The sequence below is a fragment of the Bidens hawaiensis genome, unplaced genomic scaffold (assembly GCF_021521415.1).
Source record: "Bidens hawaiensis isolate Kalapana, Puna unplaced genomic scaffold, B.hawaiensis_p1.1 tig00004414_1, whole genome shotgun sequence".
NCBI lineage: Eukaryota > Viridiplantae > Streptophyta > Magnoliopsida > Asterales > Asteraceae > Bidens > Bidens hawaiensis.
In genome coordinates, this window is record NW_027491266.1 from 2,057,644 (window position 1) to 2,073,649 (window position 16,006).

Below are 16,006 nucleotides of genomic sequence, written 5' to 3' on the forward strand. Positions count from 1 at the left end.
CTAACTGATTCGCAATTACAAACATAACAAACCGATCATAACCCGCCTCGTAATCAATATATATACTCAACCATTTTACAATTAAAGTCGTCCACACATCCCTAACTACCTCACGACACTAAACCCTAACCTAATTTCAGTTTACAAGGCCGTCAAGAACCTGTTCGATAACAAACTCTGGCCGCAACCCTTTTGATCAATTTCACCCCCTTAGCAAACGTTCTAATCCAATTAACATGTATGGTTGGGATCGCGATTCATCATAGAGAAATAGCCCTAAACTTGTTTGATCAAACATGGACCAGATTATCCAATTGGATAATCTAGGGTTCATCTTCCTTTTAAACCTTGATTATATTTTTCGGATCTGCAATATTTAACAGCTGGCCATGTTGGCTCAGTTGGATGGTCCACGGAATAACATAGGCTGGGTCGCGGGTTCGAACCCGACCCAACCGGTTTTGATATTTTTTTCTTTCTTTCTTTGTTTAAATATTAATTATCCTTTACCCAAATAAACATTTAAATATTATAAAACCGACTAGCTTAAGTCGTGTTCTCGTCATCTAAAACCTGGTTTTTGTTATTTATTTTTAAAACACTTTTAAACAGTTTTCCCTTGTATTAATAACATTTAATAAACGTAAATTGGATAAACCGAACCTCTAGTCTTGTTTTCCCCGTCTTTGAACTTAAATATTTTTTCTCCATAAAAGCCTTTATATATATATACACATAGGATTGATTTCTTTTGAGAACCGTTTTGAGTTTTAAGAACTCGAAAGAACTCAACGTAACAATTTTTTTTTTGAATTTTTTTTACACATGTGTAATACGTAAGTGTAAGTAATGTACAAAAAATTACAGTATTTTTTTACACACTGAATCGACTTATTACACATGTGTAACTAATATTTAAACTTGTGTAATTATCAAAAATACTTATTCTTTCTCCTGAATAATTTTTTAATCAGATTTATTCTCAGTCACATATTCCATACTCATTTAATTAAATGTGTGGTCGATATTGAGTTCTTAAAGCTCTTACAACTCATCAAGGTTATCAAAATATCCCTTTCCTATACATATATGTATATATGTATGAATATATGTCTGATGACAACTCGCTTAATAAATTTATGTTCATTATAAAGACTCGTTTTCGTCTTAGCTTTTACAACATTTATATAACTTTATAAAATACCTATTTTTATAAAGGAAGCAAACATAAATAATAATAGTAATAATAATAGTAGTAATAATAATAATAACATTTATAAATATAATAATAACCTTTAACGATAATGTAACTTACAAAATTTTTAACCACATCGAAACCCGCCTTAAATTTTAATATTTTGTTACGACTAAATTTAACTCACTCTATCGTTAATAACTAGGAATATTTGCCGGTGAACCTCGAGGAGCTTGATCATTTTCCATCCTAGCCTCTTCTTTTACTATCTCGTCCTCGTTTATCCTACTCATTAAAGGTAAGTAAATGCACATCCCCCGTTTTACCGCTTTTCTATTTTGGGGCGTTATGCGTTCAAAATCAACTTATTGTTTTCACTACAATTCCGTTATATGCATAATTGTAATTGCTCGATTAGTTGTTATGTGTGAATATGACTATGTGTGTTATGTTGGTTGGTATCTTATCCTCATCCTCATTAGTATGATCATACGTCGTCGAAGTAAACCGTTATTGACGTGTTGTAAAATACACCTATTTTCCGCACCTTTTTATCATGTTTTTATTACTTATTTATATAATAAATAATGTTTTTTTAACTCGTTTTAACTTGATCTTACAAAGTTTATTATTTTGTGTAGGTGACGAGTTTTAAAAGAGAAAAGGACCGAGTTTTTTGCAAGACTTAAAGGGCTTTTTGAATAAATCTTGAAGAACCAAGTTGAAGCCCAACCCAAGCCCACTAGTAGAAACCCTTACTTGTTGTTATATATCATAACTTAAAAAAAATAAAAACCCTAGCAAGCTAACACTCCTAAAAAGAGCCGATCGGACTTGGAGCCAAAGGAAGGAAAAAGAGTTATGTTGTTTGTGTTTGTGGTCGGCTAGTGGGAGGTATGTCATTTGTTTGTTGGGTTTAAGGAAACAAGCATTAAATTTCTTGTGGTGGGAATTAAGCCCGTGGAAAACAACAAAAAGGGTGCCGATAGGCACAAAGGCAGAAAGAAGAAGAAGCCAAATATATTTTTTTGAAGCTTGTGACAGTCAAGGGGAGTCGGGACAACAACCGTAGTAGGGAACATTACTTTTCTTCAAAGTGGTTTGAATTATTTATTTTATAAGTTCATCTCCATATTTCTTGATATGATGATTATGACTTTTGAATCTGTTAAGTTTTCATTGGTTATGATTATTGGCTAAATCTTTTGCACTACCTAGGTTTAGATGAATATTGATTTTGTTTGACGGTTTATTTGGTTTTAATTAATTACATGACATATTAATATTGAAAAACTATATTTAATTTAATATTTGATGTGTTAAAATATTGTTTTTATAGAATTATTGTTTGAGATTCCGCGTTTGACTTTGATTGATTGATTGCATGTCGTTCGGTTAGGGTTCTACGTTTAGGTCTTAGACTTGGTGTTTTTGATATGTTTGTGGTTAGCGCGACCATAGGAATCTTGAGTGTGATTAATTATTAGAATTCAATAGTTTCACCTTCCTTGCGATCGAGAGGTATTAGGGAGTCGGTTTGTCTCGCGTCTTTATTCGGTTAGGTTAGAATTGCGCGAGAGCGAGTTTTGGTCTTATCCGGTTTAGTTTTGCATGCAAATTTGTGTCTTAGATCAAGTTAAATAATGTTACCCCTTTATCCCTAGAATTGCTAGTACCAATTTTAAGCGGGTTTTGTGCCGTTGAGTCTGAGAGGAGATGCGTCATTAGGGTACCTTATTAATCTTTTCCCGGTGCATTTATTCAATCTTCTTAGATTTGTTAGGGTTAGTTGGTGAGACCGAGAGGTGATCTAGCGAACTTTAATGAGCCTTAGTTGATCATTTTAAGATCCCGGTGTCGTGTGATTAGTTAATTCCGTTAACCGTTGAACTGTCAATAGGATTCTTGCCTAGGTAGTCGTTTCTCCATATTTGTTAAAACCTCGTTAAGTCCGTTAAGTTTTCTTGTTAGTTTCGTTAAGTTAAGTAAGTTAGTTAAATTAGTATAAAATAAAAGAAAAAAAAAAGAATAATAAAATCAATTAAATATTTTAAGGTAGGACTTGAATTAAGGTTTATAATATGAGCCGTTCTCACGTGTCTTCGAGTTCGATATCCAGACTTTCTCATCTTTACTATACGCGACCGGTACACTTGCCGTTTGTGTGAACTAGGATAGGTTGTTTGGTTTTTTAAAGCTTAGTTGCGATTAGCGTTTTATTTATATATATATTTTCGCACATCAGTTATCAATGCGATTCAGTTGAAAAGGGCCAACAAGTGGATTGAATCTTTTCCAGTCTAGAGACTGGCAGATTACCTTCGAAACAAAGGATTGAAAAATTCCTTCTGCTTTGGACAAGATAAGTGGACATATGAGTTGAATAATACAGGGATTGATAAGCTAAGCGAGGTTCCCCTTTGAGATCTCCCAACCTAAACTTTATTCAGAGGTGGGTCTTTCAACCGCCTACTCTTTCGAGGAAGGGTGCACTACAAGAGAGTTGTAGTAATTCACGATTATTGCATGGAATTGTCCTTTTATTATTATATATACTCAAAAAAACTGTGGGTTTCAATATAATGGGAGGTGTATCTTGATCACCTTGAGAAGTGGGCTCAGTCTCTGTAACTGCTGCTGCCGGAGCATCAACATTTTGTTCAGGTTCCTCCTTATCAACCAAGGTTGAAGATTTGGAATATTTCATTCTTGCAGATCTCATTGCTGAGACTTTGACTCTAGACTGGTGATCCTTGGATCAAGTCAGAGTTTGGTAAAACTTTCATAAGATAAACAGATAAAAATCTTGGAAGCATTAAAAATGGTTTACCTTTTGGTGCAGACATTGCTTTAACATTTGAAATCAAATCATTAAAAATTGATTTTGAAAGCAGTAATTTTCACCAGCTAGAATGGAATATGCCAAGTATTGAACATTCAGTGCAATTCATCCAACTAGTGTTTTTTGCATCACACACACTGAAGCAATGTATGAAAAAGTAACTTCATTGGAAAGGGAAATAGGTTTTCATAAAGTGTTGCCTTTTGAGTGGAACTAAAATATCCTCTCTCAATGAGTTCATGCTTCAGTGTAGATGCAACAAACTTAGTAGAAAAATCATCATCATTCAACTCCAAATGTTTTGAAAGGAGTGAAGATGACACAAATACCTCTGTTTTGCCCACATTCAATTTGATAAACAAAGGATTTTTATTGTCCTATGCATATCGAATTGATTCATGCTTCCAGAAGTTATTAAGGGTTTGAGGATACGTATTAGGATTAACTGTGAGAAGGTTGAAGTATGTACTGCCGGTGTGTATCCCAATAATGTTATCATATCCTGGGTAGGTTAAATGTCTGGTGAGATATGGTAACAGGTTATGTGGGTATTTGAATGCAGGTTTCTAGGTTTTTGTGCCATGATTGTGGTATGTATGAAAGCAGATGAAGATGAACGACATATGAAATGGAAAACATATGTAAGAAGGCGGAGAGTAATATAGGCAAAAGCTTTCTTTAAGGTTAAGCAAGATGATTATGGAAGGTAATCTTTTGATTGGTGTAAGAATATGCGGTTTACGCAAGTGGGTGAGGAAAGGTTACCGTTAAAACATCTGTTTTTTTAAAACAACGGCTATATTCTCAAAACAATTGTTGATCAGATAAAACAACTGTTGTTTGTCATTGATCAGTAGTTTTAAAAAAACTAATCAGTCTGTTTGAAAATACCTATTGTATCAGTAGTTTGGATAAACAATTGTATTGTAACAATTATTTTCATTATTTTTCTCAACAACAATTTGGAAAAACAGTACTTTTGACATCGTTGATCAATTTGTTGATCACTAGTTTTGAAAACAACAATTTTCCATTGCTTATACATCAAAAGTTATACAAACAATCTTTTCAAAACATTTTTATTATCAAAAATCAGTTATAAACAATTGTTTTGATTTTCTAAAAATGATTATTTAAAGTTTAGCATTCCCAACCTGGAAATATTTTTAAAAAGTTGCTGAATTAAGTACTTTAGTAAACACATCAGCTAACTGATTTTCAGATGAAACATGTTCAATTGAAATCAAACCTTTTTCATAGCAGTCCCTTATTAAATGATGTCTGATCTCAATGTGTTTTGTCATGGAATGTTGAACTAGATTTTTGATGATGTTCAAAGCAGCCTCACTGTTCAATTTTAATGTCGTTTTCAAAGCTGTGATTCCATAATCCAACAATTAGTTTTGTAGCCATAGTAGTTGTGTTGTGCAACTTGCAGCAGCAATATACTCAGCTTCAGCAGTTGAGTTTGAAATAGTTGTTTGTTTCTTGCTCTTCCAGGATACCAATTCTTCTCCAAAGAACTGACATCCACCAAATGTTGATTTTCTTGTCATTTGACAACCTGCATAATCACTATCTGCAAAACCAACAAGCTGGGTCTTTATGATGGATGGATACCAGGAACCTAAGGTGGGTACACCTTTGAGGTATCTAAATATCCCTTTGACAACACTTAAGTAAGATTCCCTCGGCGAAGCTTGATATCTTTCACACACACATGTTTCATACATGATATCAGGCCTAAATGGATTTAGATACATTAAAGATACAATCATGCATCTATACTAGGCATGAGCAACATATTCACATGCTTCATCAGTTGTTAACGGATCAATTTTACACATGGGTGTGCAAATTTCTTTGGAATTAGTCATTTTAAACTTTTCTAGGAGATTTTTAACATACTTTGATTGGTGTAGAAAAAATATTGTTTAGTTTGTTTAACTTGCAAGCCCAAATAATAATATAACTCACCCGTGTTACTCATTTCAAATTCAGACTTCATGAGTTTTGTGAATTCATCAAAATATATTGGATTGGTGGATCCAAATATGATGTCATCTACATAAATCTGAACAGAAAGTAAGTTTTTTTTATTCCTTTTGAGAAACAAAGTTTTGTCAATTTGTCCTCTTTGAAAATGATGTGAAATCAGAAAAGAGGAAAGTCTGTCATACCAGGCTCTTGGAGCTTGTTTGAGTCCACAAAGTGCTTTCTTTAGCTTATAGACATAGTCTGGAATAAAAGCATCTTCAAAACTTGGTGGTTGTGCAACATACATTTCTTCTTGAATGTCACCATAAAGGAAAGCTCCTTTAACATCCATTTGAAAATAATGATGTTGTGAGTGGATGCATAATCAAGAAACAATCTAATTTTGTAAAGAATTTCATAGGTTGTTTTCTCATGTCTTTGATTTGTTGAAATCCTATTTTGAACATATGCTGCAGTGTTTACTGACTCAGCCCAAAAATATAAAGGTAGCCCTGAATCAGGAAGCATGGATATAGCAGCTTCAATCATATCATGTTTTTTCTTTCAACTACTCCATGTTGTTGTGGCTGCCTAGGAATGCTGAATTGTCAAACAATGCCTTTTGAGACATAAAAAGTATCTAGCACTTCATTTAAAATCCAGTTCCGCGTTGTCACTTCTTTGGATTTTGACTAGTAGATCAAATTGTTTTTCCATTTGAATAATGAAGTTCTTGTTCTTTTCTAGCTGTCTCATCCTTTGAATGCAAGAAAAATGTCCAAGTGAATCTTGAGTAATCATATACAATCACAAGGCAACACCTTTTATTTCCAAGACATAGTATTCTAACTGGTCTAAAAAGGTCCATGTGCAAGAGATTAAAACAAGCAGTAGTTTTAGATTCTTCAATGAATGTGTAAGAGAAATAGTGTTTTTTACCTTTTAAACAAGCAACGCAAATTTTTTTGCAGGCATATTCCTTGAAATTTAGGCCTCCAACCAACTGTTTCTTGGTTAGGTTGTTGATTAATTGTAAATTAAGATAATCTAATATCTTGTGCCATAAGTCTGTTTCACTGGGTGATGCTCAACTAAGGAAACATGTTGCAATAGAAATGTTGTTATCCTTATGCATGTCCACAGCATAGACATTGCCTCTCCTGTTTGCAGTTAATAAGGTGTTCTCTGTAACCAGTTTTTCAATTTGCATTTCATAATTTGAGTTGGCAATTTGGCATGTTTTCTTAGTAAAGATTGCATCATATCCTTTATCACACATATGTGATACGCTTAACAAATTAAATTGACACTATCAAAAGTCAACTTACCTGCTTCCACCTTACCTAAGCCATGTACACTTCCTTTCTCATCATTTCCAAAGGACACAACTCCTCCTCCATGTGTTTTAAATTCAGAAGGAGAGACATGTTCCCTTTCATGTGCCTAGAGCCTCCACTGTCCACATACCATAAACTTTCCATGCATGTGAAAGCCTCTATAAATATAAAGGAAATTAGTTAGAAGGTTTAACCCAAGCCATGTTGGTCTTGGTTTGCTCATTTGAAGAAGACAAATCAATAATTCTATTGAAAATTATTTACAAGATTAATCAACTGTTTGTGATTTCCATTAGCATCTTAATCTCAGCACTTTGTGAAACTGCTGATGGATTACTTGAAACAACAGTTTTGTGAGGAGAGATGCTTGATGGTGGAGCATCTGTTACTTGAACAATTCTTGAACTAGGAATGCTATTTAGAGCCAAAGTAAAATGTGTTTCAATGGCTTCAAACTGAACTTTCTTCTTGGGTGTGGGACTTTGATAAGGTGTTTCAACATTTTTCTTGTGATGAACAACTTATAAAAATCTACAACCCTTAGTTAGATGACTGTTCATCTTACATACATCACATGGATTCGGCAACAAAGGTTTCTTTTGAACATTTTTTGATTTCTTCTTTTTAGTTACACCCAATCTGTCAACAACTACTGTTCCTGGTGATTTGTATCCTTGTACAGAGGTTGGATGAAGTTCAACTTGATTAAAGTCAGATGCATTGTTCTTGACTTGAGATAAAACTGATCTAGGAACAAATGCGGGAGCAATTGGTACTAGTTTGCTTAATTCACTTTCTTTGAAACTGTTGTTGACCTTGATGCATCAGCTGTTTGAGTTGAAACAACTGTTGTGATGTTTTCATCAGTTGTTTTGAGTTACTTATCAGTTGTCTCTGAAAATACTGATGGATTGTGATCAACTTTTAACTTTTGATTATCCAAGTCATTGATGTCAATATCATGGATTCCATTGAGTGAATTAGCTGATTGATGCCATTTCCCAATACCAACTTGGATAGGATCTTGGACAACACATTCACGTTTTGAGAAACTTCTGAATGATTTTGATTTATAACTGATCTTTGATTGCTTAAATCCGCAAATGAACTGGTTTAAATTGTGATGCATCATTGTTTGATACCGGTTGCCTATTTCATCTTGATTAGCAAGTTTTAGTTAAACACCATTTGGTAAAACAACTGATGGGACTTGTTTTGGAAAAATTGCTTCTTCCTTAAGTTCATTAACACAATTTTGAGGACTTATTGGATTATATGTTTGAGGTTGTTCAACATGATTATATCCAATACCAAACTTCACATTGTTGCTTGATTGTTTACTTAGCAGCATTCGGAATCCTTTGTCGGATTCAATCCATTTACCACAATTAACATGAGTTTGTTCTAATGTTTTGCTACATTAATTGTACCTTTTCAATAAATCTTCTGCAAAAGCATTTTTATCTAACAAGGCATGTTTTAATTTCAAAATACCCTTTCCTTTTTCATGCAATTTGACATTCATGTCACTTTTAGATTTTGAAACTGCTGATTCATGTTCAGTATCTTGTTTGATAAGTTTTATGCTTACCTGTTTGATGATTGAAAATTCAATGATGCAACTATTAGAACACAACTTTTGACAGATCTCAGGTGTTACCTCATCAACAGCAGTTTGGAAGACCTTTTCAGCAGCAGTTTAGAAACATCACTTGTCATCAGTGCGTGAAGAATGTCATTGTTGAAACTATTCTCCAATTCTTTCTCCTCAGATGTTTCTTCCTCTATAACCACCGAAGCTAGATCTTTGGAATTCATTTCTCCAGGTAGACTACTCCAATTGAAAAATTCTTGAGTAAAGAAACTTGTCTTGGAGTTATCTTGACTGACTGAAGACGATTCAGTTGTGGCAATAGGATTTGGCTTAACATATGTGTTAATGGGTTGCATGATAGAAGGTTGAACAAATTTCATCTGCTGCACTTGTTAAGGCTTGGGTGAATACTGATAATGATACTGAGGAACATCATTTGGCATTTTTGAGGTTTGATCAAAGTGTGTTATCGAGAGGTTATTGAAGGATTGAGGTTGTGACTGAGGATGAAGAACTTGGGTAGGTTCTTAAAGGCTGAACATGAGTAGGACTTGGCAATGACTGACGTTATTGGAATGACGTCTTAAATAGAAACAAACTCTATGTCACAGAAAAGTTGTATCAAAAGATGCTCATTTATCTTATTGTTGAACCTGACAAAGAACTGATGGCCAATAACCAAACAGTTGATGGCTAAAAACATAAGTTGTTCTCTGTTATGGTGTTTTGTTTTCTATTGCTCTAAACTACTGACAATACAAACTGCTGACATCAAAGAACTGAAGACTCAATAAATGTTTTACAAACTACTGAAGATTCCAATTGCTGAACATAAACAACTGATGACTCAAACATCAGTTGTTAGAACAAAGATTAGTAGTTAGCAAATGATTTTCCATAGGCAGTTGTTTGTATTTAGTTTATCAATAGTTTGTAGTTGTTTTGTTAGCTGTCACTATCACCTTTAGCTCATCAGTAGTTTTTCACATGTATAAAATGAAAATGAGAGTCTCATCTTCATTAACACTTTTCACGTCACAATACTCACCTGAATCGTGTATTTTCGTACTAGAAAATTCAGTGTCAATGATGGGCTAAGGTTGAGGGGGAGCAATAGATTGTAACCATTCGATTATAGTTAATGCATAGGTGTCCTTCCATATGAAATCGATTATTTAGGTCAATTAACTTGTTAATCTCATAGACTAATTGAGTTTATAATTCAAGTATGATTTCAATTAAAGTGATACTAATCCATTCAAAGGATTAGATAAGTTGTTTACTATTTCATTGATTATGATTTGTGTTCTAGTATATTAATTATTAGATCGACGATCCTAACAGTAAATATGAAGGAAGCAGAAAAAACATTTTGCCCTGTAGGGAGCGTTCATGACTTCTTATGAACAGATGGTGGCAAGAAAAATTGCTACAAGTGACTTAACTGACGAGTATTATGATAAGGTTTATCTTGATGATCTTGAGTTAATGGACTTACAGTGAAACATTGCTATGATAGTAAGAAAAATAAAGAATTTTATGGAGCAAACTGGGAAAGATTTGCCAGCAATGAGTAAAAGGATTATTCTTGACAAGCTGGAGGTTAAGTTTTATAATTTTCAAGGGTTTGGACACTTTGCCAAAGAATGTGATAAACCAAAAAAAGAATACTCTCCTGGTCAAAGGACTCAAGATAGAAATTCCAACAACATGATGTATAACAACTCTGAGTCTAAAGGAGAAACATAAGGGAGCTGATTTGCAAAGCCAAGTGGGTCACAAGCAATAATAACACAAGGGATTGACTGGTCACAAATGTTGTTGGGTAATGTGTCTACTGATGTTCAGCAAGCTAATATGGCTGTGATTAGTAAGAATGAAGAGTGTGTGGGTATTGAAGATGAGACTCTGAATGAAGATAATGATGAGTTAGAGACAGGTTCAGATGACTCAAGTGTTAATCAGCTAGGCACATTTGCTTGCATGGCCAAAATTAAAGAAATTAGTTCTAACTCTTCTGAATATGTTTCTATTTAATATGAGAATGTCATTTCACCAGTTGTTGATGAAACTCAGAAAATGCAGTGTTCTCGTTGTGGTGAATGCAAGTCTAAACTTGAATCAATACGTCACCACAATGAGAAATTAGTATGTGATTTGACTATCATTCGTGAAAACTATCGGCAAGTTGTTAAAATTGATTAAAAATCTAAAGAAAAGATTGATGCCTTGTCCGTTAGTAATCATAATTTGAAAGTTGAGGTTTCCACTAAACTAAGCATTATTGAAACTCAATTTCAAGAAATCTTGAGACTAAGAACCAAAATCACCGAGCTAAAAATGAGGTGATGGAGTTGAAAAACAAATTGAAAATATTCAGAGATTCATCTTTTTTGTTAAATGAATAATTGAAGTCAATAGTAATAACTAGAAAAGTTAGAAAGTTGGTTTAGGATTTTTTGAGATCCCTCATCCTTCCCATAATGATTATACCAAGATACCAGACACAAGTAATTTACAAAAAATGGATATTGATAGTCCTTTGACTTAGAGATGGGTAAATTATGGAACTTGACTCCATGATCTAGACTTATAGACGAACTTGCGAAAGAGGTTTATGAAAACCTACAAACCAAAGGAAATCGCAAAAGGACCTTCACGCGTAGGCTATAGAACTCGCAGATCCCAAGAAAGCACAAACGAACTGCTAGATTGAACTAGAACTCTCAAAAGGTTCTTGAAATTTCAAAAATGTTTTTGTATGAACCTCCATGTTGCAAGAGCCTTAGAAACGCGTGACCCTAGTTTTGCGTGAACCGGGGTTTTGAGTGTGCCATCATCCATGCTAAGACCCCTATCATGTGTGATCTAGTTCAGAATACGCTATCCTTAGTAATGTGAGAACCTAGCTATTGCGTGAACCTAGTCATGAACCAACTTACAAGAACCAAATCATGCGACATCCCCATGTATTGAAAAAACCATGTATTATGTGAACCCCTGTAATGCAAAAACTATAATTCGCGTGAACGTAAGGTTCTGCATGAACCTTTTAGTGGTAAGGCCTTGTTGAAACATGATAAATAGACTATATGAACTAAGGGTCATGTATGGACTTAGTATAATGGGCTAAGGGTTTGAGGAGTTCACATTAACAAGATGTAGATTAAAACCACCTACTTAAGCGAGATTAGGAAAAGAATTTAGCGAAGAATGCGAGATAGGGTTCTGTTAGTTTACAGTCAGTTCAGTTATGTTAATGGTTAATTGATTACTAATAGTAAGAAAGATTACTTTCAAGAAGGATTCATTTAGTTAAAGTTCAACAATTCAAACGAATCAGGTGGATTTCTAGACTTCTTTATTTTTAGTGTTATGGGGTTGTGTTCATACTCACGAAGAAAGTAGTTTATGTATATTGCTTTAATAAGTAACGTATATTGTATGTTAGGTATGTATATACTTAATTGTACATGAATGTGCTTATGTGTTGGCTCATGGATGATCTAGGGAACTTACACATTTCGTGAAAGATAGTGTGTCTCAAATGGAATGGAAGGACTATGAAGCCTTGTATGTATTGTATGCAAAAATATCGTGGTCGGTATATGGAAGGTCAACGTGTCTTGTACGTGTAGTGAAATGGTATGATATGATATATGGAAGGTCTACAGACATTGTACGTATCGAGGGAAAGAATCAATGTAGAAGCCTGCAGGACCATAGAATAGACGTGTATGAACGTATAGAATGATATTTACTATCGAATGCTATGCATGAAATCCATAAAAAAAGTGAAAATAACAAGGTATCTATTTAATATTCAATATATTAATCAACAGTAGTGAAGTACAACTTGAATATGACAAAAATCTGTACATGTACTCTGTGGACCTCAAGATATGAACGCATATGTCAAGCAACCTATTTATAGGTGAACTTGAAGCTTATACACCGTGTAGGTTTATACGGCACATATGTTATGCACCGCATATGTTACACGGTGTATAAACATATACATTTAAAACATTACGAATACATTCCAAACATTGCTATCTAATACAATACAAGACCTACAACACCTAAGCAATAGACATTATGCACCTAACAAACTCGCCCTTGGATGTTGCTTAGTATTGGTCTTCAAAATATTCAAAAACTTCAAAATTTAAATCAATTATCAAGGTCAAAGAACTTTTTACGATATGTCTTTCTAACCTCTTCAAATGATTCGGCCTTTTACTTCTCTTTCGGCTTGTGTACATGTCTTACGCCTTTCATGAATTGATACTCTGACCACGAAGCTCTTTTAGTTGTTTCTTTATGTTGTGCCTTGAGCCCAGCTTCCTCTTTGTCTTGATCATCAGCCAACTTCCTCCACTTGCTTTCCCACAATCTTTCAAAATGGATCTCATAAAGATAGCACACATTGACTACACGTTGATATTGTTATGCTCGATCCACTTCCTTATCATTATGTATCTGAATCTTTTTCCAGTGTCATACTTCAAGGTATTTTTCAGAACAGTTAACCAACCAGATGGGATATGTTGGTAGATCAAGAACATACACACAATATGATATGAACAAAGATGAAGAACAAGGATGATATAAACTTTCAGTATATCAATCTGAGTTTTACAGTGAGTCTGATGGGTTTATATAGCTATAAAAAATAACTGTCAAACAACTATTTTCTTTCAATTGTACATATTTGACCCTTCTACTTTTACAATTACATAAAACATTCTAAACATACTTTCAACTAATGACACATGGACCCCTATATTTAGTTTAACTTCCAATACTCCCCCTTAAACTAAATATAGTTTAAGAAGGTTTACAATCTTTCTTGACTTCCTTTCACAACAGTGCTGGTTCATCTTCATAGGCGAGATGAGCCTCTTCTTCTTTCTCTTCATCCTTATCCTTCCATTTAGAGCAATCTCTTTCAAAGTGTTCGTATTCACCACAATAGAAACACCTAAATTTGCTGTTGTCTTCGGTTTCTTGACTTGTACTTCTTACACGTCCGCTTCCTCCTCGGAATGATCCTCTTCCTCTTACACGGTTTTGATCACCACGTCCTCTTTCATAAATTAGACTTTCTAGATTACTAGCACTTGCTATCAAAAACCTTCCTTGATCATCGTGCTCTGTTTCTTCTAAAAATTTGAGGTGTTCTTCAAAAGCTGTTATTCTTCCCACCGCTTCTTCAAATGGCATCTTAACTATCTCTGAATATTGCTCGATGTTTTCCACGACTGGTAAGTACTTCTTTGGAACCGAGATAAGCAATTTCCTTAAAATTTTCTTGTCTTTAAGAGTTGCGCCAAGACTTTTAAATTTGGACCGTATACTTCCCAACTTGCTTGCAAAGTTACTTACAGTTTCGTTCATATTCATTTTTAAGGATTCCAATTCTCTCCTCAAAGTTTGTAGTCGCGCTCTTTGAACCATATCCGCTCCAAGGAATCTAGTTTTTATCGCATCACATACTTCCTTTGCACTTTCAAATTGTGCCACTTGCATTAGAACATCTCCCGATAATGTTTGGAAGATCATCACTTTTGTTGTATTATCTTTTCTTTCGTTTACTCCTTCCGTTGATCCAAGCGTTTCCCAAAGATTATATGCCTTTAGGATTGTCTCCATCATAATTCCATTCTTTGAAATTTGATTCCGTCAATTTTGGACATCGAAGAGATACGTTCCCTTGCTTCTGAACCGATGTTGATGGGCTACCATCTTTATTGCCTTATTTGCCAACCATGCTTTCTTACCTTACTTTCTTGGACTTTTTCTTTCCTATCTTGTAATTATTACTTTAATCTATCTTTTGCTTCTTTCTAGTACTAGTCGGGTTTTGTTTGCCACGCAGGTCTTGTTTGCCACACAGGACCTCTTTGCCATACATGACTTGTTTGCCATACAAGACTTCTTTGCCACACGTGACTTGTTTTGCCACACAGGACTTCTTTGCTACATAGACTTGTTTTGCCACAGAGGACTTCTTTGCCAAACAGGACTTCTTTGCCGCACAGGACTTGTTTTGCCACACATGACTTCTTTGCCACACATGACTTAACTTTCTTGCCACACATGACTTAACTTTCTTGCCACACAGGACTTCTTTGCCACACAGGACTTTCTTGCCGCACAGGACTAACTTTCTTGCACACGGCGGATTTATACCACCATATAAATACACGAGTTCGATTTCTTTCAACTTTCTTAAATATTTGGATTCGTTTGACTTTACTTATACCAACAATATTTTACATCAAATTAAAAACTTCTATTTATTTACTTCTGATTAATAAACAATCCTTTATTCCAAAAATTTTTAATATTTTTCTTTGAACACAACTCAAAACGAGAATTTTTCTTGGTTGAATCAATAATTCACAACTTAAATTGTGTTTGACTCCACGTTCCAATTATGGATGAATTGTATAGTTTTAAAACAAAAAAAATGATATGGAATAATAAACAAGTTAGACTTACGGTATGATGTAAAGTTTCTAGAACTTTAATATTTTATCTTCAAAAATAATGAACGAAATCAATTTAGACTTACGATTTGATTCAATCAAACCTGTCCGCTTTGAATTCCGATTGATTGGACCAGGCCGTCTCCTTTCTTTCTTCCCTTGATCGATATTTGGTGCAATTCAAACCCTATCGCTGCCCCCTTTCTGATTTGATTCGAACCTGGTGCCTTTCTTGGTCGATTTTTCTGGTGCAATTTGAACAGAAGTCTACCCCCTAACTAATTTTCTTTCTGATCGATGATCTTTCTTTCTCCTTCTCCCAGATTTGTAATCGTGTGCTCTGATACCAATGTTGGTAAATCAAGAACATACACACAATATGATATGAACAAAGATGAAGAACAAGGATGATATAAACTTTTTGTATATCGATCTGAGTTTTACAATGAGTTTGATGGGTTTATATAGCCATCAAAAATAACTGTCAAACAGTTAATTAATTTCAATTGTACATATTTGACCCTTCTACTTTTACAAATACATAAAACATTCTAAAAATATTGTGAA

The 16,006-nt window shown here is 34.2% G+C and overlaps 1 protein-coding gene across 1 annotated transcript; it reads right to left on the minus strand.

Moving 5' to 3' along the window:
* Positions 1-13,808: 13,808 nt before the first annotated feature.
* Positions 13,809-14,600, minus strand: LOC143626554 (uncharacterized). Its single transcript, XM_077096613.1, has one exon. It carries the CDS (start codon positions 14,598-14,600, stop codon positions 13,809-13,811), a length of 792 nt encoding a protein of 263 aa, XP_076952728.1.
* Positions 14,601-16,006: the final 1,406 nt, after the last annotated feature.